We start from the raw sequence: 23,118 nt of genomic DNA, 5'->3' as shown, positions 1-23,118 counted from the left end.
CCCACCTCATACCAGTGAGAATGGGGAACATTAACAAGGCAGGAAACCACAAATGTTGGAGAGGATGCAGAGAAAAGGGAACCCTCTAACACTGTTGGTGGGAATGTGAACTGGTGCAGCCACTCTGGAAAACTGTGTGGAGGTTCCTCAAAGAGTTAAAAATAGACCTGCCCTACGACCCAGCAATTACACTGTTGGGCATTTACCCCAAAGATTCAGATGCAATGAAACGCCGGGACACTTGCACCCCGATGTTTCTAGCAGCGATGTCCACAATAGCCAAACTGTGGAAGGAGCCTCGGTGTCCATCAAAAGATGAATGGATAAAGAAGATGTGGTTTATGTATACAATGGAATATTACTCAGCCATTAGAAACGACAAATATCTACCATTTGCTTCAACGTGGATGGAACTGGAGGGTATTATGCTGAGTGCAGTAAGTCAGTTGGAGAAGGACAAACATTGTATGTTCTCATTCATTTGGGGAATATAAATAATGGTGAAAGGGAATATAAGCGAAGGGAGAAGAAATGTGTGGGAAATATCAGGAAGGGAGACAGAACATAAAGACTCCTAACTCTGGGAAATGAACTAGGGGTGGTGGAAGGGGAGTAGGGCGGGGGGTGGGGGGGAGTGGGTGACGGGCACCGAGGGGGACACTTGACGGGATGAGCACTGGGTGTTTTTCGGTATGTTGGTAAATTGAACACCAATAAAAATTAATTTATTTTTATTTTTTTAAAATTTTTTTTTTAAATTTTTATTTATTTATGATAGTCACAGAGAGATAGAGAGAGAGGCAGAGACACAGGCAGAGGGAGAAGCAGGCTCCATGCACCGGGAGCCTGACGTGGGATTCGATCCCGGGTCTCCAGGATCGCGCCCTGGGCCAAAGGCAGGCGCCAAACCGCTGCGCCACCCAGGGATCCCAAAAATTAATTTATTTAAAAAATAAATAAAAGTGAAGCCAACATTATGATCACTATGTTCCTTGAATGTCGTGCGCTGGGGCGACAACCGTCCAGGGATGAGGGTAAGGGAATGAGGAAAAGAAAAGAGACATAAACAGAGTGGGAGCAGGAGGGACATATGGCTGGATTCAGCCACAATGCCAACTTTATTTGTATTATTCACTCTTTTATAAAGCAGGGTTGTATAACAAGCAGGATGTCTTAAGCTTAGTTCTCCAAACATGTCTTTTCACAATAGATAGCAATAGTATGCACCCTTGAATAGATAGCAATAGTATGCGTCCTTGAGCCACAAGCCTTCAACAACAAGGGTGAGACAGGTGGGCCGCGGTTGGAAGAGTCAACAGAGAGCCATTGCTTGATCCATTAACCCCTTCCTGGCACGCGGCTCCCAACACTTGAATATAAACAGGTTTGAACTACTTGACAAAATTTAACCTTCTTAGTAACTCCCTCTGCTGAGATTGACAAGGCAACTCCTGCTATAATGTGAACATCAGTAAAAGAGCTTACTGCCATGAATACTTAGGTACTTGGCCAACTTCTAAGAGACAAAGCCACAACAAGCAAACAAAAACCCCAGAAAAATAAAAGTCCCATTACTGATCGTTGCTTTATTTCTCTTGTGCTGTTCCAGTCTCTGAGTACATCGGGCATAGGGCTGTGTTAGGACGGCATACAAAAGCATCAGTTTCACCTCCCAACTCTGTTAACTGCTCCAGTGAAGACACACATGGATAATGGTCTTTTAACATATCTGGCAATTTAGAAGTTTTCTCTTGAATACGTTGAGAACGTCTAACTGGTGTTAGAAACTTTAGCTCTTTAAATGTAGAATCTGTATTGTCAAACTGTATCTTCTTTTTTATACTAAAAAGACACAAAATCATTCCCATAGTTAAAAAACATTAACATTTTCACTTTATTCTCCAATATCATTTATCATACTATAACTTGTAAGTTGCAATCATGTGATTGCCTGTCTTAAAAAAAAAAAAAAAAAAAAGAACCAGTTAGGAACTGGTTTCTCTATTTGTCATTACAGTAGACTCTTGGATATCTGTACAATTGGCTAATTGCTCAATTCCAAGACCTACTATTACCAATAGCATACAGACATTAAAGTAAAATGATACCAAAGTTTTCTTTTACAAAATGGCAATACTTAGGGAAAAAGCAAAGCAAATACAGTATTTTAAAAGGTGAAGTGTCCATGGGTGCCTGGATGGCTCACTCAATTAAGCATTTGACTCTTAATTTCAGCTCAGGTCATGATCTCAGGGGAAAGAGATCGAGCCTATAAGAGGGCTCTGTGCTGGGTGTGGTGCCTGCTTAAGATTCTCTCTCTCTCTCTGCCTCTTGTCCCCAACTTGTACACTCTTTCTCTCTCTCAAAAGAAAAAAAGAAGAGGTGATGTGTCCCAGTGATATTGATTTGTTTAAAACCTTTTTATTAACAGTAGTTCTAATTGGAAGCTAAAGTTTAGGTACCGCATTTATTCTTCCTAAACATAAAAACAAATCACAACGTACATTTTGAAAGTTTACCTTTGTAGGTATGGTGTAGTAGACACATTATATTTAATTAAGCAACTCCCTCCAGTTTCTGCACTGGGGGTTTTAACATCATTGGTTAGATATTTTGTTTTGTCATCTTGCTCTTTTTCATCATCTTGAAATACCACATTTCTAGGTTTCTTTTCCGTTTCTGGTTTTCCTGACTCTAGATTAACACATATATCTTCACTGCTGACATCCTGGATGTATTCCTTGGTTGCACAAGCCTCAACATTTTCTCCTATAGAAATACGTTAACAGATTAAGCTGTTGATCAAATTTAAAGAGCAAAATCAGAAGACATTAAAGTTATTCATAGTTGGTCAGGTTTTCAAAACAGAAGAACCAAACTGCCATCACCTAACCATTACTTTTCCTAAGCCAATACTGCTGACAAATTATTAAATATTCACTACCACCTATGGGTTGGGATTATAGATACAGATATAAGAATGAAATCATCCCTGTTAAGTTCACATTCCATGGAAGAGACATGCTTGAAAGTAATTAAAATGTGAAAAATTCCATTTAGTTTACATAAGAACAAAGGGCTATGGAACCCATAAAATGTAACAGCTACCTTTGCTTGGGGGACAGGGAGAGGGCTAGAGAAAGCTTCACAAATCACATTTAGACTGGCTCTTAAGAAACAAGTACTTGACAAGACCAAGGAAGACAATCTTGGTTATAAAGCTTAAAAGGAAATGGACCTATTAAGACAACATTAACAGGCCAGCATACTTTGAATATACAGTAAATAATAGCAAGGTGGGAACGTGGAGAGGAGATGATGAGTTCAGATACGTAGAAAGTGCTGGATTGAATAATAATGAACTTTACATGCAAGAATTTTGATTTAAAATCTTCACTGCAGAAATAGAGATACAATCAGATTTGATCTCTATAAAGGATAGTTTAGAATGGCAAAGAATGAAAAGGAATGATCTGTGATGAAAAGACAATAAAAGACAGTAAGGCTGTGGTTGTCTCTATGCAAGGTGGTAGAGAGGTAAGCAGTGAGAAGAAAGAGCCTGATTTGTAAGTTATTTCTAACTTAGGGCTTAACAAATGAATGCATGTGCATTCGGAACAAGGGCATCTCTTCTAACATTTCTTGCTTAGGTCTCTTAAATGGCATAGGATTTTCTTTTTTTTCCTTTTCTTTTTTTGGGAGAAGAGATGATGGTATGGAGAAGCAATGAGGGAAGGACAGTGAGTTCAAAATAAAACATGCTAGGTGAAATACCTGAGACATCTTGAGAAATCCAGCAAGCTGAAAAGACATTTATATCTGACTATTAGAGATTTTCACCAAGAGATGTTTCAGTTATAGGATATACGTGAATCTAGAAAAAATTTTACATTTCATATACCTGAGAGCTAAGTGACCTTCTTCCCTCTATCTACTATCCCTAGCAAAGAGAATTCTTTAATGAGCTTCTCTAGAGCACAGAAGAGATGATAGAATTTAATAGGTAAAATTTTAGAGGTCATCTAATCAAACTGCCTCATTTTATTTTTATTTATTTATTTTTTAAAGATTTTATTTATTTATTCATAGAGACAGAGAGAGAGGCAGAGACACAGGCAGAGGGAGAAGCAGGCATCATACAGAGAGCCTGACGTGGGACTCGATCCAGGGTCTCCAGGATCACACCCCGGGCTGCAGGCGGCGCTAAACCACTGCGCCACTGGGGCTACCCAAACTGCCTCATTTTAACAAAGGGAATTAAGACCTACAGAGGTAAGGTAACTTTCATAGACACTCAAAGATAAATTTGAGTTTTGAACCAGACATCCTAACTAAAAGTTCTTACACTACATAAAGCCACTGAATCTCAGAGGTATGCCCACAGATGTAAGAGGAGAGAAACATCCTACAAACTTGTTTAAAAAAAGAAAAATATTCAGAGAAATTTAATAAAATCATAATTCACTGGAAAAAAATTAAAAACTTACCATATTTGACTTTTTCTTGACTCTTCATTGTTAAAATATCTGCAATTACATGTCGCATTTCTTCGATAGGCTTAATTTTTTAATAAAAAAATACGTTTTATATTCTCAGACATTAACTCAGTTGTGCAAGTCAAAAATATTAAAAACAGTGATTCTATTTCATACTTTAAAACAAGGCAGTTCTTAGACCACGTTTCTTTTCTTAGAATACTTGTTTTGCCACTTGAATTTTTGAAAATGACTCTTAATTTATAGAAAAAAAAAAAAAAACCCAGAAGGAATAGAATTATCAGATTAAAATTTTCCCCACAATTTTTCTTAAGCCTCTGGTAACTATTAACTGCTTGTTTGATATTAGCAAAATTAATGGACAAGTAGCAAACTAACAATATTTAAAGAGCTGATAATATAAGTTTAAAATGAATTTAATATAAAGTTTACTTCTTTTCTCCTACATTCAAGCCTATGGTTATGTTTTTTTCACATGCTATTATGCATCTCTGAACAGCTCAAGGTTGACCAGCATAACATTCACTCATTCAAAAATCAACAGTTGGGATCCCTGGGTGGCGCAGCAGTTTGGCACCTGCCTTTGGCCCAGGGCGTGATCCTGGAGACCCAGGATCGAATCCCACATCGGGCTCCCGGTGCATGGAGCCTGCTTCTCCCTCTGCCTGTGTCTCTGCCTCTCTCACTCTCTCTCTCTGTGACTATCATAAATAAATAAAAATAAAAATAAAAAAACAAAACAAACAAAAAAATCAACAGTTCACTGTGTCCATTATATGCCAAAACATATAAGCACTTACTATGTTCCTCTGTACTACCATGATTGCTAACGTAACATGTTCAAGATATTATATAAAAGGGAAGTTCTGGCTCATATTCTTAGTTCTAGAACATAGTCCTGGACCACTCACTCCTGCTTTCCACTTTCTTGGCTAATTTTCATCCTTGTTTTCAATATTCTGCTCCAGCGTCACATATTTCTCTTTACACTTTGCTTTCTATGTGAATCCTTGGCTCCAATTATGCATCCTAGCTAACCTCACACCCTTTTCCAGGTGGGATTCTGTCAAATACAATTACCCTTCAGCAAGTGTTTTATACAAATTAGCCATTGAGAGAGTATCTGCTGAATATTTTATTTTTGATTCAAGTGCAAGGTCAAATAGCATTTTTTGGCTTTGCTGAGACCAAAATGAGTAGACCTTTCTTCAAGGCTAAAGAAAATAATTTTTTAAAACTCTCTGCATATAATCTCCAAAAATGCATTTTTGAGAAACTTGGTCAAAAGGAAATGCATTTTAGAAACATCTGCCCATAAAAACAAAAACCCCAACCAAACCAAAAAACCTAGAGATACAATTTATTCTGTACCCAGAGCCTTTGGTAGCAACAGTAGGAAGAGGTGAGATCACTATGGGTCTAGTAAGTCAGAGAAACTATTTTATTGTCATTTTCTATGTGTGGACAGGACCAAACATATAGCATAAAAATGTGAGAATATTAAGAAATGCTCTTCAAGTGAAAGACTTCTCTCAAAAAGCCACAGAACCTGCTAATATTTTAAAAGTTAATTTAACTCCACTTGCATTATATTCATTAAATAAATTTTAATATTAAAAATTCAATTTCCCAGATTTCTTAATTATGAAATGTGCGAAATGACATGTTGTGCTAACATTTCTCACAGCAGGTTTCATTAAATGTACATTTCAGCATATATCCATCTTCTAAGGTCTGATTATCACTAGTTCACGGGCAAGTTTTAGAAGGTGGAGAAACAGCTTTTATAATATGTGATCATTGTGGTTTTTAAACATTCATTACTACTACATATGTAATCACAATTTTATCAAGTTACATTGTGATATGCTCCAAAATAACTCAATCCTTTACACTGTGTTAACAAAGATCAGTAAGTCTTAATCTTACCTGAGCCCCTGCCAAAATAGCTTTCTCATAGATTGTGATGATATTTTCAATAGGACTTGCGAGTGGTTCAATACGTGCAAGGCATATCCAATATTTAACAAGTTTTTTAGCATCTGGAATATCTTTAATCAGGTCATTGAGTATGACTAATATTTCCTCTTTTGGGCATCCCTAAAATAGCAAGTAGTGAAGTGAGTGATACCCTTTAGCCTCCAAACTATGAACAATTAAGCTTACTATAATCAAGATCAATAACAAGAGAAAAAGTGGATAGAAAAATCATTCATAAAAAATTCAGTGTTCTCTTCCCTACTGTAAACTTAGTCTGAATGGTTAGCAAGAAGCATATTAATCTGAAGTACAAAGCAGGAGAAAAATGAAATTCTAATTGAGAAAAATAATAGTCAAAAATGACTAACACTTTACTTGGTTTGACGATTATCCTTTTATAGATTGTGGGACTCCATTTAATACTTGATGTAGAATTTCTGCACCTACCCAATGTTTGAGGGGGAATAGCTTGCAGGTTTTTAAAAACTGTCTTTGTCAGGTCTTGATATTAAGGTTAAAATCAATCTGTAATGGTTTATGTAAGTAAGAGCTATATACAATTCAATGGTAGGGCTGAAAACTTCCACAGTAATCAATGGCAAACCCCAACTGAACAGAAATAAGGATATAATCAGGGAAACTCCAATTCTAATTTTCACTGGTCCTCAAAAATCACAAAAAGCTTAAGGATGCTCATGAAGACCAGAGTAAGGTTTGAAATCATATTCAGTATATTCAGTCTTACTATGGATCTCAAACACCATGGGTGACCAAAGCAAGATCAAAGAGTAGTCAGGAAATAAAGTCTGGAGTTAGTATACTCTGCAGGGTTTTGTTTTGTTTTGTTTTAAATGATTATTTATGTATTCATGAGACACAGAGAGAGAGAGAGGCGGAGACAGGCAGAGGGAGAGTCAGGCTCCATGCAGGGAGTCTGATATGGGACTCGATCCCAGGTCTCCAGGATCACACCCTGAGCCAAAGGCAGATACTCAACCGCTGAGCCACCCAGGCATCCCACTCTGTAGGATTTTGATCCAAATAGTGAATCTCTACAATAAGTTTAAGACCATGATGATGCTGGTTTAGATTAATGGAATTTTGTTTGCAAGAATTTTGTTAACTTGAATGTAATCTGTGGTAATGAATCACTACTTTATATTGCCTGTCTTCGGTAAAGTATGTAATGAGTGGAAAAAAATAATATGTAAATATGCTGAAGGAGTGTAAAAAAATAGAGATGTCAGAGTAAATATCCATCCCAGCGCATTCTATATTAACATCTTAGAGGAATGCAGAATTTCTAAGTTAAAAAAAAAAAAAAAAGTAAGAAAAATCTTATTATTCCTTTGATGTATTTATATGAACTCAATGAAAATGCAGTCCATTTTAGGCTAGGGGAATCTCACAATAAGTCTACAGAACACCACTAACGCATTATATGGTCAAAAGAGTGACAATGTAATTAATTTAGTGAGATAACATTTATAAGATAACTTACAAACTACAATCTACTACACAAATATAAGGACTGTACCTCATTAATCAGATTTAGGCATTCAGAAAATGTCTTGTTCACTTTTTCAGTAAATAATCTTTGCTCATCTTCTTCTACCATGGTAGTCCAAAAGGACCCAGATGATTTTTCATTTCGCCCTTCGGGCTCAGACTGGGTAACTCCTGAGCTAGGAGGTCTTTTTAGCATTTTTCTTTTGCTAGCTTTCCACTCACTCAGACGAGCTCTACAGTGAGAAGCAGGATATAAGCATCACTGATACTGATAGAATTCTGTCAGAGAAGTTAAAAACTAACTCTGGTCTTTGAGTAGCTCCATACTAGTGGCACACAGGTAAGTTCACAAGTTCAAAGAAAAAGAAATCCCAAACATATCAATGTTGGTAATATGATCAGAGACCCTAAGAATGCATTTTTAAATGGAGAGGTTATAAAATATTTCCTAATGGTATTAAGCACTGCAGATTATATTACAACAACTTAATGAAACACAAACACAGTAACTTAGCTCATATTGTCCCGCACATAAATTTGCTTCAGTTGGTCTGCGTATGACAGAGGAGAATCCACATACAAATCCTAATACATTCAAGGAGTGTATAAACCAAATTTATAAGTACTCTACTGAAAATTAAGCTAATAAAATTACATCCACTTACTTTCTCTCTTCTGCTGTTTCTTTGGGCTGAATTGATCTATCAATAGTTGCTTTTGCTACAGAGTATCTGCAAGGGTCAATGCTTTTTGACTTCTGGATCAGTCTGGTGTTAAAAGATGAAGCAGGTCTGGCTACAATTTTGGACATCAGGGGTCTTGACACTGTCGTCTTTCTCTCCACATCCTGAGAACTGGTTTTGGCACTAGATGAAACTGTGTTTGATTGCAGTAATTCCTTCTCCTGAGGCCCTTTCCAGATTGTAACACTGGCAGTTCTCCTGATGCCTTGTTTCACAGGGTCCTGAGCACTGTTGCAGTGACTTCTGATAGGAGGCCGCACCAGCCGTCTGTCCTGAGAGGCAGTGTTCACAGGTCGAGTGGTGGTCATCACGTTTGGGGCTCTGTGACTTCTCACTGTCAAACTGCTGGTGTCTGCGGGCAGAGGCTCTGGGGCTTTAGGGATAGTAGCTGAAAGTTTCTTTGTTGCTACAGAACTCTCATCTCTGGCTGGTAGGGGCTTTCTAAATGAATTAATCTTAGATTTAACAATTTGACCGTTATAAGACCCAAGCACAAGCTTCTTAGGCATGTTAGCATCTTGCTTTGGTTTTTCTGTAGATATTTGTTTCTTTTTACTGTTGTTTTTAAGATGAAACATTTGGCTCAATGTCATGCGTTGACTTTGAGGGCCATCTTCAATTGGTACCGACTGTCTTGTGTGATTATTATCCTCCAAATTATGTGTGTCAGTTATCATTGTTAAATTGGCTAATTCATTCGAAGGTCTTAAAGGAATACAATTTTCCCCCATAGTTATATTATTTTTGTTCACAAGAAGTCTACTGACATTTTCTTCACCAGCCTAAAACAATTATTTAAGACAAATCAGTATTTCAGAACTCATTTCTTTAAGAGTTTAGGAAGGGGAAGGGGGAAAGAGGACAGTTTATGAGGGCTATGTCCATTTCTTACCATTTTTGTTTTGAATTTCAGAACTTTTGTCTCTTCCTGGATCTGGCCTTCAGAGTTCATCACTTTCTGGCCTGTACTACTTTAAAAAGTAAAAAATGAAAAAAAAGTTTAACCACATACTAAGGAAGATTTCTCTTTGGTGAGGAGGAATGAGAGAATATTAACAATCATCTGACTTTGTAATATTAAATTAAGGCAAGAATGGAGCTGACGTTTGTCCTTTTTCTTCATTATAGGATGAGTTAATAGTGTAAACAAGATAGGTGAGGAATTTAAAGATATATTTTTAGAAGTCTTAACACCCTCCCCACACAGTGTACATAAACATATGATAACCTCATTCCAAACCATTCTTCCTAGTCACTCAAATCTTCAAAACCTTTATTAGGCAACATTTTCTGTAGTTAGTTTTAAGTACTTAGTAACAGACTTCCATTGAAAAAAATTTAGCCCTCTACACATAAATTGTTTGGGAAAAACTATACAGCCCAATGCAAAAGAATGAAACTGGACTAATTTCTCACACAATACACAAAAATAAACTCAAAATGCATTAAAGACCTAATGAAACCATAAAACTTATAAAAAGAAACAGAGTCAATAAACTCCCAGACATCAGCCTTAGCCATATTTTGCTGGATGGGTCTCCTCAGGCAAGGGAAACAAAAGTAAAAATAACTAGGACTACATCAAACTAAAAAGCCTTTGCACAGCAAAGGAAACCATCAACAAATGGAAAGGTGGGGTGCCTGGGTGGCTCAGTCGGTTAAGTGTCAGACTCTTGATTTTAGCTCAGTTCATGATTTGAGGGTATGAGTCAGAGCCTCACCTTGAGTTTCATACTGGGCTTGTAAAAGATTCTCGGTCTCCCTCTGCCTCCCATCCCCACTCAGACACATGTACGCTCTTTCAGTTTTGTTTTGTTTTGTTTTGAGAGAAAAAAATCTAAATGAGAGAAGTTATTTATGAAATACATATCTGAAAAGGAGTTCATTTCAAAATTTATAAAGAACTACTCAGGCTTTTCCACAACAGGTTTGCCACCAGAATACAGGGGTCATGAAAACCACCACTAAACCTAAACCAAAATGGAAAGGAAAAAACTCACACCAGCGTCGTCATTGGACACACAGATTCAGGCAAGTCTACCACTACTGGTCATCTGATCTACCAAAGCAGTGGGATCAACAAAAGATTGAAAAATTTGAGAAGCCGGCTACTGAGGTGGGAAAGGGCTCTTTCAAGTATGCCTGGGTATTAGATAAACTGAAAGCTGAATGTGAACGTGGTATCACTATTGATATCTCCCTGTGGAAATTTGAGACCAGCAAGTATTACGTGACCATAATTGATGCCCCAGGACACAGAGACTTTATCAAAAACATCATCTCAGGCTGGCTGTGCTTTCCTGATTATTGCTGCTGGTGTTAATGAATTTAAAGCAGGTATCTCCAAGAATGGGCAGACCTGTGAGCAAGCCCTTCTGGCTTACACACCTGGTGTAAAACAACTGTTAGTGTTAACAAAATGGATTCCACTAAGCCACCCTACAGCCAAAAGAAATATGAGGAAATTATTAAGGAAGTCCGCATCTACATTAAGAAAATTGGCTACAACTCCAACACAGTAGCATGTGTGCCAATTTCTGGTGGAATGGTGCAAAATGCTGGAGCCAAGTGCTAACATGCCTTGGTCCAAGGGATGGAAAGTCACCCACAAAGATGGGAATGGCAGTGGAACCACACTGCTTAAAGCTCTGGATTGCATTCTGCCACCAACTTGTTCAACTGATAAGCCCTTGTGTCTGCCTCTCTAGGGTGTCTACAAAATTGGTGGTATTGGTACTGTTCCTGTGGGCAGAGTGGACTGGTGTTCTTAAACCTGGCATGGTGGTCACCTTTGCTCCAGTCACTGTTACAATTGTAGTCTGTCCAAATGCACCATGAAGCTTTGAGTGAGGCTCTTTTGGTGATAACGAGGGCTTCAGTGTCAAGAACGTATCTGTCAAAGATGTTCATCGTGGCAATGTGGCTGGTGACAGTAAAAATGACCCACCAGTGGAAGCAGCTGGCTTCACAGTTCAGGTGATTATCCTGAACCATCCAGGCCAAATCAGTGCTGGAAATGCACCTGGGGATTGTTACACAGCTCACATTGCTTGCAAGTTTGTTGAGCTGAAGGAGAAGATAGTCATTCTGGAAAAAAGCTGGAAGACGGCCCCAGGTTCTCGAAATATGGTGATGCTGCTATTGTTGAAATGGTTCCTGGCAAGCCTATGTGTGTTGAGAGCTTCTCTGACTATCCTCCTCTGGGAAGTTTTGCTGTTCGTGACATGAGACAGATGGTTGCTGTGAGTGTCATCAAAGAAATGGACAAGAGGCAGCTGGAGCTGGCAAGGTCACCAAATCTGCCCAGAAAGCTCAGAAGGCTAAATGAATATTATCCCCAACACCTGGCACCCCAGTCTTAATGGTGGAAGAATGGTCTCAGAACGGTTTGTGTCCATTGGCCATTTAAGTTTAATAGTAAAAGACTGATTAATGATAACAATGCATTGTTAAACCTTCAGAAGGAAAGGAGAATGTTTTGTGGACCATTTGTGTGTGTTAAGGTTGTTAGTTTTTAAAATCAGTACTTTTTTTTTTAAGGTAAAGAACTAAAATTTATTTACACTTAACTAGGATGTTGAATTGACAAGAAATTGCTTTTCTTCCTTTGTTTCTTGTATATTTTTTTATTGGAGTTCGATTTGCCAATATATAGCAGAACACCCAGTACTTTTTAATGGAAACAACCTGACCTAAAATCTTTCACAGAATTTTGAGACCCGTTAAAAAAAAACTTAATGAGGGGGAGAAAAAACCTCCTACTCAGGATCTTTGTTCCTGTGATGATTTGCTCATTCTTTGCATCATTAACTTGCCCCTCTACTACATCACTCCCATCAGCATATTAAACACTATGATATCTCATCTTAAAGCCCTTAAGCCTCATATTTCCTTTCAGCCCCTGCCTTCTCTTTGCTTTATATTTATAGCAAAAGTCCTTAAAAGTATGTACCTGTACACTGTCCCCATGTTGTCATATTCCCCGTGCGTATTAGGTACGTGTCCTCAGCCCTCTACTGGAGATTCCTAATGTCATCTGCTTCCATGTTTCTACATTCAAGGGTCAATTCTGTTTCCACCCTCCTGAACCTTTAAGCAGCACTTTCTTCACTTTGTTACCAAACACCAGCTCTTCTCCTTTTCCTCCTACCTCAGTGGTCCACTTCTATTGAGTCTTTCTTCCTAACTTCGCTAGGGCTCAAAGCTGCATTCAAATTTTAAGTTTTTCATCTGCTTTTTAAATTTTTAGTTTTATATTTCTCAGGGACGACTCCTTTTTGTGCTAACAGAAGCCTAATGCTTAGTCTTGAAACTGTTGGCTCTTTTTTACTTTTTAATTGCTAGCTAAAAAAATTTCAGGGTAAGGAGAGAATGTACCTGATTCACTGTCCAGTATGGAGAGTTATCTGAAAATGCATTGTCCCATTCTATCTTACGATAAAACGTGACCTCACAAGAGTTATCTAAATATATGAGTCTTGGGATCCCTGGGTGGCGCAGCGGTTTGGCGCCTGCCTTTGGCCCAGGGCGCGATCCTGGAGACCCGGGATCGAATCCCACGTCAGGCTCCCGGTGCATGGAGCCTGCTTCTCCCTCTGCCTGTGTCTCTGCCTCTCTCTCTCTCTCTGGGACTATCATAAATAAATAAAAATTTAAAAAAAAAAAAATAAATAAATATATGAGTCTTAAAATACCCACACTAGAGATTGTAAAATAGAATGATTTAATTTTGAAAAGCTGCAACTCTGATTGGTTGTCTAACAATTTACTGCTCAAATAACAATATTTAAGTTGACATCCGTTTTCTGAAATGAATATAGTACTTGTGAGATTTCTTGGTAAAACCAGAAGAATTTCATAATTTTCTTTTCTTCCCATTGTGTATAAGAGTATTATAAACCCCACGATCCAGCTGAATTCCTTATTTGAGTAAGTAATTGAGAGTTATGCTCGGTCTTACTTGACTATTCTAAATCACTCTTCAGTAGTCTTATCACACTTCAAAGTTTTAAATAAATATCTACAAACTGATAATTCCCAAGTTTAAATCTCTAGTCCCAATCTCAACCCAACCCTTCAGACACAAAACGACTCGGCATTTCCACTTTGATGTCCTTTTGGTATTTCAAACTTAGCATGGCCAAAAGAGAGCTCCTGATTCCCCCATTCCTCCCTTGGTCTTCCCCATCTTGATATATGGTATCACTATCCAGTCACTTATTCAAACAAAAAATCCAGGATTATCTTTGTTTTAAATGAGGAATGTGAGATTTGTAAAAGAAAATGTAAAGCATGTAAAGTAACTCATTAGTGTAAAGTTAAAATTTGGAAATAATGCCAAACTTACATAGAGTTACAAAATTATAAATAGTTCGAAGAATATTCATATGCTATTTACCCAAATTTGCATAGTGTTAACCTTTATCCCATTTATGTTATCATTTGCATTGTTTCTAAACATGTGTAAGTGTGGAGTATATGCAATTTTTTCTACCTGAATCTTTCCAGATATATACATGATTACCCTTAAACCCTAAATGCTTCATTGTTCAAAAAATAATGATTTTCTCTTACATAACCATAGTAGTTATAAAATCTATAATGTCCCATCCATACCTAATCCAGCATCACCAAGTCCTGGCATCTGTACCTCCTAAATATAAGCACCATCTGACCACCTTCAACCATGAGGAAGGGTATTAAGTATTTACAAAGACAACATATAGCAATAACGGTTTGGAGAAACGAAAGAAACCAGAATAGAGTAACTCAAGAACCAGTACTCTTGTGTGTAAAGCCACTGAGAGATCAGGAAATAACAGCTACCACTTACTGGGGTTCTCTCCATATACCAGGCATTGCACAATGCATTCTGTATCTCATTTAATCCCCAAGAAACACAATTATCCATTTTTAATAGAAGTTATATGGACTCTAAGAGGCCATGTAACTCCCCTGAGGTTACACAGCTATAGTACAGACTTACAGAGTTCAGTCCTTATCATTCTAAAGCCAGTGCTCTTAGAATGCACAGAAAGGGCCTAAAGGTTGTTACTAACAGTTATCTCTAGAGGAGGCCTTTTGATCTTCTGCTTTATATACCTTCACGGGGTTTTCTTTTGCCACAACTATGTACTACTTTTAAAATTTTACCACAGTAACACCTACATATTCCTATCCAGAGTTGAGACTAAAACAAATAATCTCTAAACATTTTGGGGGAGCCACCTCCCAAAGAATAACCATCCATGTCCCAGCCCCCGAAACATACTGAGTATAAACCTTGCTAAATTAAGACTGACCTTTGGGGCCAGCCCCGGTGGCGCAGCAGTTTAGGGCCGCCTGCAGCCCAGGGCATGATCCTGGATACCCGGGATCGAGTCCCGAGTCCCACATCAGGCTCCCTGCATGGTGCCTGCTTCTCCCTCTGCCTGTGTCTCTGCCCCTCTCTCTCTCTCTCTCTCTAGCTGTGTCTCTATGAATAAATAAAATCTTTAAAAAAAAAAAAAAAAGACTGACCTTTGCAGTGCTGCATAGACCATAAGTCAATGATTTTATACAAACACTTTGCTTTAAAATTGTTTCATCTGAGAGTCTGAATTAATTTACACAGGAAATGCTGTGCTATCCAAGAAGGTATGGCTACTGAACACTTGAAATGTGGCTAGTACAAATTGATGTATGAAAGTGTAAAATACAGACACTGATTTTGAAAACTCAGCACCACAAAAAAAAAAAAAATAGTAAAATATCTCAATAACTGTCAAGAATTACATGTTAAACTATAACATGGGATATACTGGATTAAATGTTATCACAATTCATCTTTTAAAAAGACTTTCCAGAGGGCACCTGGGTGGCTTAGATAAACTCAGGTCATTATCTCAAGGTCCTGGAATTGAGCCCCACCTCAGGCTCCATGCTCAGCGAGGAGTCCCTCTCCCTCTGCCCACCCCCACGCCCAGCTCTCTCTTAAATAACATATTCTGTTAAATAAATAGACTTTTCAAATATGGCTACTAGAAAATTTTTTAAAGATTTACTTAAGAAAAAGAAAGAACAGGCAGGGTGAAGGGCAGAGGGAGAGGGAGACAAGCAAACTCCCCACGGGGGAGAGCCTGAAGTGGGGGATTGATCTCAGGACGCTGAGACTATGACCTGAGCCGAAATCAAGAGTGGGATGCTTACCTGAGCATCCCAGGCACCCAGAAAATTTTAAATTACGTTACAACTGTGGTTCCCACGACATTTTTATTAGACAGTTCTGATCTAATTTTATAGATCTGAAATGAGAAAATTTGACCTCACCTGGATATATGATTTTCCTGTTTATATGCAAAAAACGTTTTTCTTTGTAACATCCGTTCCTTGAGTTTTTGTTCTAAGTGACAAAAAAGCAACAAGTCAACATTTGTTATAACATTATCAAATAAATATTCGCTAAATGAACATCTCATTTTGAAAAGTGACCTACTAGAGACATCTTACAAACAGAAAATATCTCAATGAGTACTGGCTTTGAGAAATAATCCCATTTTTTAAGGGATCGGTACCATAAAAGCTTCCCACAACCACTTCACGAGAATCGCATTCTCTTTTGTCTGAAAGTGAAAAACACGGAGAACATATCTTCAACATACGGTTACCGAAAGCCAAGCTTTAGGAAACTGAGGAGAACTGAGACACTAGACTCCAAGTTCTAATCGACCAGAACTGGGTTGGGTGAGAGTGTCTTTCCTCTGTGTTCCCATGTGCAGGACAAAGAACAATATGATTTCTGAAAACCCAGCCAAACCCAGAATCCATAAAGCCGATTCAGAAGAGGCAACCCCACGTCTCCCCAAAAACTGTTTCTCCGCTCAGGAGGCGGGAGCGCCCTGCGCAAGCGCAGTCGTCTCAAGCCCGGCGCGGCCCCGCCCGCCCGCCCGCCCCCCGGGGTCCCGAGTGCCCGACGCCCGGGCCACCTGAGAGGTGAGGCCCGCGCACCGTCCCTCGCTAAACCGGCTCTCCCTCAGCAGGCCCGCCCCGCCACCCGAGGGTCACGCCCGGCCAGGGACGGCCGCACAGGAGGCGCTCAGCCCGCACCCAACCACCACGGACCGGGCCCCTCTCCGTGGTCCAACTCGCAAAAACGGAGGATGCAGCTGAAAGGCCGGGGGAGCTTCCAGGGGCTCTCGCGCGTCCGGGCAGGGCTGACGCCGGTCGGCGCACTCGAGGCCCCGGCTGCCGAGTCCGCGCCCCTCTCTCGCCCACGGTGGCCCTCGTCCCCCGCCCCGGCCCCTCCGGGAAACCAGGCGCCCGCGGGCTGCGCCGCCCCGGCCCCCGCGGCCCTCACCACTGAACGCGGGCTGAGTTCTCTGGCTCGGGGGCCGCTCGCCGCCACCAGCGGAGCCGGGCGCGTGTGCGCTCTGCCAGCCGGACGCCGCCGCCTATGAAGCTCGCGGGCCGCAGAGGCCGCGGCGTTAATTGAATCAGCCAATGGGCGCCAGGGGGCGGGGCCGGGGCGGGGCGGGCCGGGGCCAGCTGGAGATCCTCGTCTCGGTGAGGGCTGCTCCGCGGCGTCCCGGCCGCCACAGAGGCCTCCTGCTCCCGAGTCTGACTGGCGCCCTTGAGGAGGGTGGGAGCCGGCTGCTAGGTCCCTGCTGCGTGGCGGCTGGGACTAGTGTGTGGACGTCCACAGCGCACGGAGGAGGGCGCACTAGGAAAGTGTGGGTGGCTGCGCTTAGTAAACCCGGGCGTGCAGGCCCAAGAGGCTGTGAGCGCCCACTGCTGTCCCGAGCGCAGGGGAGTTCCCTTCCCGCACCGCGGCTGCTGGCCACCTTGACTCCTCCTCCCGCGGGCCGGCGGTTCATGCCCACGCGGTGGCTTCCCTCGGACCCCGTGTTCCAGGCACCCTGCAGGTGAGCGTGTGCCCTGTCCGGGATGCAGGAAGGTTTGCTCTGGTTGTCCCTAAAGCGGCACACAGGAGCCACGCTTTAGGGAACCTAGTGCACTGGACGGTCCCACAAAAGGTGCCGCTTTAATCACTGTTTGAGCCGGGCTTTAAGCATGGAGACTGAGACAGTTTTTATATCTCCTGCACAGGTCTGAGAGCTTCCAGAGCTGGCTCTCAACTGTCCGTTTCTTCCTATCTTTCTCTGCTTTTTTCCTAAAGGTATCGAATGTATGGTAGCATCTTGCTAATAAGGAAGTTAGTTTGGAATATTCTGTTTTTTTTTTTTTTTTTTTTCTTGATGAAATGTCAAGTGTAGTTGTGTAACTTTGCACTTAAGGCCAATTCTGGAAGAACCAACAGCCAATCAGCACCCAACACTGTCCCTAAGACAACACTGCTGTTGGCTATTACTGTTAATATTGTCAATTATGTACTAAAGTTTCATCAGACAGGCTGGGTAACCAGGGATTCCCATTAAATAACAGAGAACAGTTTAACAAAATAGAACAGTTTTAAAAAGACTCAAGAACCTCCAAGCCATTTTGCTAAGTGAAAGCCAGCCACAAAAGGTCACACATATGGTATGATTTCCTATGAAATATCCATAATAGATAAATCCACAGAGAAATGGACACAGATTGGTGGTTACCAGGGGCTAGGAGTAGGGGGGGAATGGGGAGAGACCACAGAGCTGTTCACTTTTAAATGATTTGTGTTATGTAAATTTCAGTGTGTGTTTTTTAATAAATGGGCGTTGTTAAAAAATAGTGACTCAAGAAAACTGTGGAGAGGTCGTAGGCTGAGATGGTGAGTAGGAAATCCTGCAAAACTGCTAGGTTTCCCAACATAGCAATTACCCCCATCTCCAAACTCACCCACTCCAAGAATGACTTTTTTTTTTTTTTTTTTTTAAGATTTTATTTATTCATGAGAGGGATCCCTGGGTGGCGCAGCGGTTTGGCGCCTTCCTTTGGCCCAGGGCGCGATCCTGGAGACCCGGGGATCGAATCCCACGTCGGGCTCCCAGTGCATGGAGCCTGCTTCTCCCTCTGCCTGTGTCTCTGCCTCTCTCTCTCGCTCTCTCTATCATAAATAAATAAAAATAAATAAAATTCAAAAAAAAAAGATTTTATTTATTCATGAGAGAGACACAGAGAGAGGCAGAGACACAGGCAAAGGGAGAAGCAGGCTCCATGCAGGGAGCCCGCTGTGGGACTCGATCCGGGGTCTCCAGGATCACACCTTGGGCGGAAGGGGATGCTAAACCGCTGAGCCACCCGGGCTGCCCAAGAGTGACATCTCTTTAAAGACACTTTTTAAAATATCATCATCCCACAATTGTTGGAGGAAAGGCAGACCATTCTCTAAAAGATCCAAGAGAAAATTTCAGAACAGATCATCACCAACTTAGCTGACCATTTAACTGCAGCCACCTGGAGCATAGTTGATTGGGTTCCTGTGAAACAGTGAGAGCACCTGTGGAATAGCAGGATGAGACTATCCAAAAGACAAAAGCAGGGTGAGGACACAAAGTCTGGGGAGGAAAGAGACTAAAAAAAGGAGTAATGGTCCAATGTTGGCACTGAAGAGGTCTAGTAGGATTGGGACTGAAATAAACCCTTGGATTCAGAAGCTAGGAGGTTCCGGCAAAAACATTCTGTGGACAAATACAAAATATTGCTGAGAGATATTAAAGAAATCCTAAATAAACGGAGAGAGATAAGATGCTTATGGATCAGATGACCCTATGTTGTTAAGATGTCTATTCTCTCCAAGTTAATCTATTAAATCTCATTCCAATCGAAATCCCAAAAGCCAAAAAGGTGTTTCTATAGAAACTGACAATCAGGGACACCTGGGTGGCTCAGCAGTTGAGCCTCTGCCTTTGGCCCAGGGCGTGATCCCAGAGTCCTGGGATAGAGTCCCACATCAGGCTTCTTGCTTGAAGCCTCCTTCTCCCTCTGCCTGTGTCTCTGCCTCTCTCTCTCTCTCTCTCTCTCTGTGTGTGTGTGTGTGTGTGTCTCTCATGAATAAATCTTTTTAAAAAAGAAATGGACAGATTCTAAAATTTAAATGGAAACGCAAACAATCTAGAGAGGCAAAACAATTTTGAAACAGAACAAAGTTGGCGGACTTATACTACTTGATATCAAGATGTATTATAAAGCCATGGTAGTAATCAAGACAGTGTGGATGGCATGTAAAGAAAGAAAGAAATCAATGGAATGCAGTAGAAATGCCAGAAATACACTCAGGTCTCTACAGTCACTTGATTTTCCACAAAGTTTCCAAGACAACTCAATGGAGTATAAAAGTATAATCTTTTCAACTAATACAAGTACAGGGACAACTGGATGTCCACGTAGAAAATGTTAACCATGACCCTTAACTCACCCCTTGTACAAAAAAACAAAACTCAAAAGAGAATGTAGACCTAAATGTAAGAACCCAAAGTATAAAACCTCTAGAAGAAAACATAGAAGAAAAATCTTAGTGATTTCATGTTGGGGAAAGTTTTGTTAAATAGGAGACAGCACGAACTATAAAAGATACAATACACTGGATTTCATCAAAATTAAAACCGTTTGCCTTTCAAAAGACACTTTAGAAAACTCAGCAAACTACAGAGTAGGAGAAAATATTTGCAAAGCATATATAATAAAGAACTTTCACCAGAAGCACTCTTACAACTCAAATTTTTTTAGTGTGCAAAAAAAAAAAAAATGAACTTCAAAGAAGATACAGGAAACTAAAAATAAGCACATGGGAAGATACCTAACATCCTTAGTCATCAGGAAAATGCAATTAAAATCACAATGAGGGATCCCTGGGTGGCGCAGCAGTTTGGCGCCTGCCTTTGGCCCAGGGCGGGATCCTGGAGACCCGGGATCGAATCCCACATCAGGCTCCCGGTGCATGGAGCCTGCTTCTCCCTCTGCCTGTGTCTCTGCCTCTCTCTCTCTCTCTCTCTGTATGACTACATAAATAAATAATAATAAAAAATTAAAAAAAAATATTTAAAATCACAATGAAATACCACTCACTATGTACCCACTAAACTGACAAATACTTAAAATACTTAAAAGGTTTGGCAAGGAACCGGAACTCTCATATACTACTGGTAGTAATAGAAAATAATATAGCTATTTAAGAAAACAGTTTGGCAGCTTCTTATAAAGTTAAACTTGCACTTACCATATGACCCAGCAATTACTCTTCTAGATATTTCCCCAAGAGAAATGAAAGCATGCACACAAATGTTTATAGCATCTTTATTCATAATAGCCCTATGCAGAAAATAACCTAAATTTCCACCAACTGATGTGTAGATAAACAAAAGTGACATAGTCATACAATGGACCACTACTCAGCAATAAGAAGGAACAAAATACTGAATAATGCAACATGGATAAAATGAAAAAACTCAGTTTTTTTTTTTCTTTTCTGTGCAGGGAAACATCCAACTCCTCCCTATTGTGTTTCTTTGCAGTGTGTCATTTTTAGTTTCACACTGAACACTTCTGACACCTCTGGTCACCAAAGGTATGGAGGGTTTTAGTCCACAACAAGCAATTCTCTGTGACACCAGCTGTGTGTCCTACAATTGAACTCAATTCTAACACAACCTGGAGAGTGTCAGCTACCACAGGCTAAGGACTCAATCCCACAGGACTCCTTCCCTTCAACTTCAGATGCCAGTGGAAACCCAGGTTATCACTTGTGCTTCTCCCTAAACCCCTCCTTGGGTTTGAATAATTTGCTAGAGCAGCTCACAAAACTCAGGATACAGGTGAACTGCCAGGTGAAGAGATATAGAGCAAGGTCTTGGAAGGATCTGGAATGTAGGAGCATCTGTCACTGTGGAGTTGGGGTGTGCTAACTCCTGGTGTGGATGAGTTCAGCCTGGGAGCTCTCTAAACCCCTAACTATTGGGATTTTACAGAGGCCTTCTCATGTAAGCATGATCGATTTTTTTTTAATTTTTATTTATTTATGATAGTCACAGAGAGAGAGAGAGAGAGAGGCAGAGACACAGGCAGAGGGAGAAGCAGGCTCCATGCACCGGGAGCCCGATGTAGGATTCAATCCCGGGTCTCCAGGATCGTGCCCTGGGCCAAAGACAGGCGCTAAACCGCTGCGCCACCCAGGGATCCCAGCATGACTGATTATTAACAATGTTTTCAGTCTCTCTCCTTTCTCTGGAGAAGTGGGGGGGTCAAAGGGAACCTGAAAATTCCAAGCTTCTTATCAGGGCCTTCTGGTGACTAGCCCTCATCCAGAAACCTACCAAGAGTCACCTCGATAAAATGAAAAATTCTCCTAGTGTGCTTATCACTTAGAAAATTACAAGGGTTTCAGGAGCTCTATGCCAGGAACCAGGGATAGAAACCAATAAATATTTTCTATTACCTCACCATAAGTGAATCCCAAAAACATGGCATTACATTTAAGAAGCCAGAGACAAAAGACTACATACCTTATGATTGATTTCACTTATATGAAATTCTAGAAAAGATATAGATTCCACATGAGTGAATCATATGGTATTTGTCTTTCCCTGCCTGAGTTATCTCACTTAGCATAATGCCTTCTGTGTCCATCCATGTTGTCATAAATGACAAGATCTCATCTTTTTCTTACAACTGAGTAAACTGTGTGTGTGTGTGTGTGTGTGTGTGTAAAGAGAGAGAGAGAATAAAACCTCTTTTTTATCCATTCTTTATCCATTCATCTATTGGTGGGCACTTCAGTTGCCTCCATATGTTGGCTGTTGTAATTAATGCAATAAACAGAGGGGTGCATATAGCTTTTTGAATTCATGTTTTCATTTTCTTTGGGCAAATAGTAGAATTACTAGATCACATGGTATTTCTATCTTTAGTTTTTTTTAGGAAACTCATAATGTTTTCCACAATGGCTATACCCATTTACATTTCCACCAACAGTGAACAAACATTCCTTTTTCTCCACAGCCTAACATTTCTTTCTTGTCTTTCTGGTTCTAGCCATTCTGACAGGTGTAAGGTAATACCTCATTGTGGTTTTGATTTGAATTCCCCTAGTAATTAGAGACGAGCATCTTTTCATGGGTCTGTTGGCCATCTGTATGTCTTATGTAGAAAACTGTCTATTCAGGTCCTCTGTCCATTTTTTAATGGGATTGTTTGGGGGGGTTGCTGTAGAGTTATAGAAGTTCTTTATATATCACTTTATGTATTATCTTTATCACATATATCATTCACAAATATCTTCTGTCATTAAGTAGGTTGCCTTTTTGTGTTGTTGATGATTTCCTTTGCTGTGCAAAAGCTTTTTATTTGGTGTAGTCCCGATTGTTTATTTTTGCTTCTGTTTTCCCTACCTGGAGACATACCTAGAAAAATGTTGCTATGCCCAATATCAAAGAAATTACTTCCTATGTTTTCTCCTAGGAGTTTTATTGTTTCAGGTCTCA

At 40.2% G+C, this 23,118-nt stretch overlaps 1 protein-coding gene and 1 pseudogene across 3 annotated transcripts; one reads left to right on the top strand and one right to left on the bottom strand.

Moving 5' to 3' along the window:
- Positions 1-1,072: 1,072 nt before the first annotated feature.
- CKAP2 (cytoskeleton associated protein 2) lies at positions 1,073-17,168 on the bottom strand. Of its 3 annotated transcripts, none has more exons than XM_025996864.2 (9): positions 17,064-17,155; positions 16,037-16,109; positions 9,621-9,699; positions 8,651-9,510; positions 8,014-8,218; positions 6,426-6,596; positions 4,488-4,557; positions 2,520-2,769; positions 1,073-1,842 (listed from the first exon to the last, which is right to left on the bottom strand). In XM_025996864.2, exons 2-9 carry the CDS (start codon positions 16,087-16,089, stop codon positions 1,587-1,589), a joined length of 1,944 nt encoding a protein of 647 aa, XP_025852649.2. In that variant the 5' UTR covers positions 16,090-16,109; positions 17,064-17,155; the 3' UTR covers positions 1,073-1,586. The 3 variants fall into 3 exon arrangements, with proteins under 3 accessions (XP_025852649.2, XP_072576205.1, XP_072576206.1); XM_072720104.1 differs by having other exon boundaries at positions 9,621-9,696; XM_072720105.1 differs by lacking the exon at positions 6,426-6,596 and having other exon boundaries at positions 17,064-17,168.
- LOC140593790 (elongation factor 1-alpha 1-like) lies at positions 9,822-12,085 on the top strand (annotated as a pseudogene).
- Positions 17,169-23,118: the final 5,950 nt, after the last annotated feature.

This window comes from Vulpes vulpes, chromosome 9 (assembly GCF_048418805.1).
Source record: "Vulpes vulpes isolate BD-2025 chromosome 9, VulVul3, whole genome shotgun sequence".
Taxonomy (NCBI): domain Eukaryota; kingdom Metazoa; phylum Chordata; class Mammalia; order Carnivora; family Canidae; genus Vulpes; species Vulpes vulpes.
Note: the sequence above shows the minus strand (reverse complement) of the source record. Positions and strands in the feature narration are given on the sequence as shown.

Bases quoted from the DNA above. Each gene is read 5' to 3' on its own strand.
- CKAP2 (XM_025996864.2), bottom strand. From the start codon at position 16,089: ATGTTACAAAGAAAAACGTTTTTTGCATATAAACAGGAAAATCATATA. The intron at 9,700-16,036 runs GTGAGGTCAAAT...TACTTTTTAAAG, and splicing joins CAGGAAAATCATATATCCAG to TAGTACAGGCCAGAAAGTGA. The intron at 4,558-6,425 runs GTAAGATTAAGA...TAAAAAATTAAG, and splicing joins CTATTTTGGCAGGGGCTCAG to CCTATCGAAGAAATGCGACA.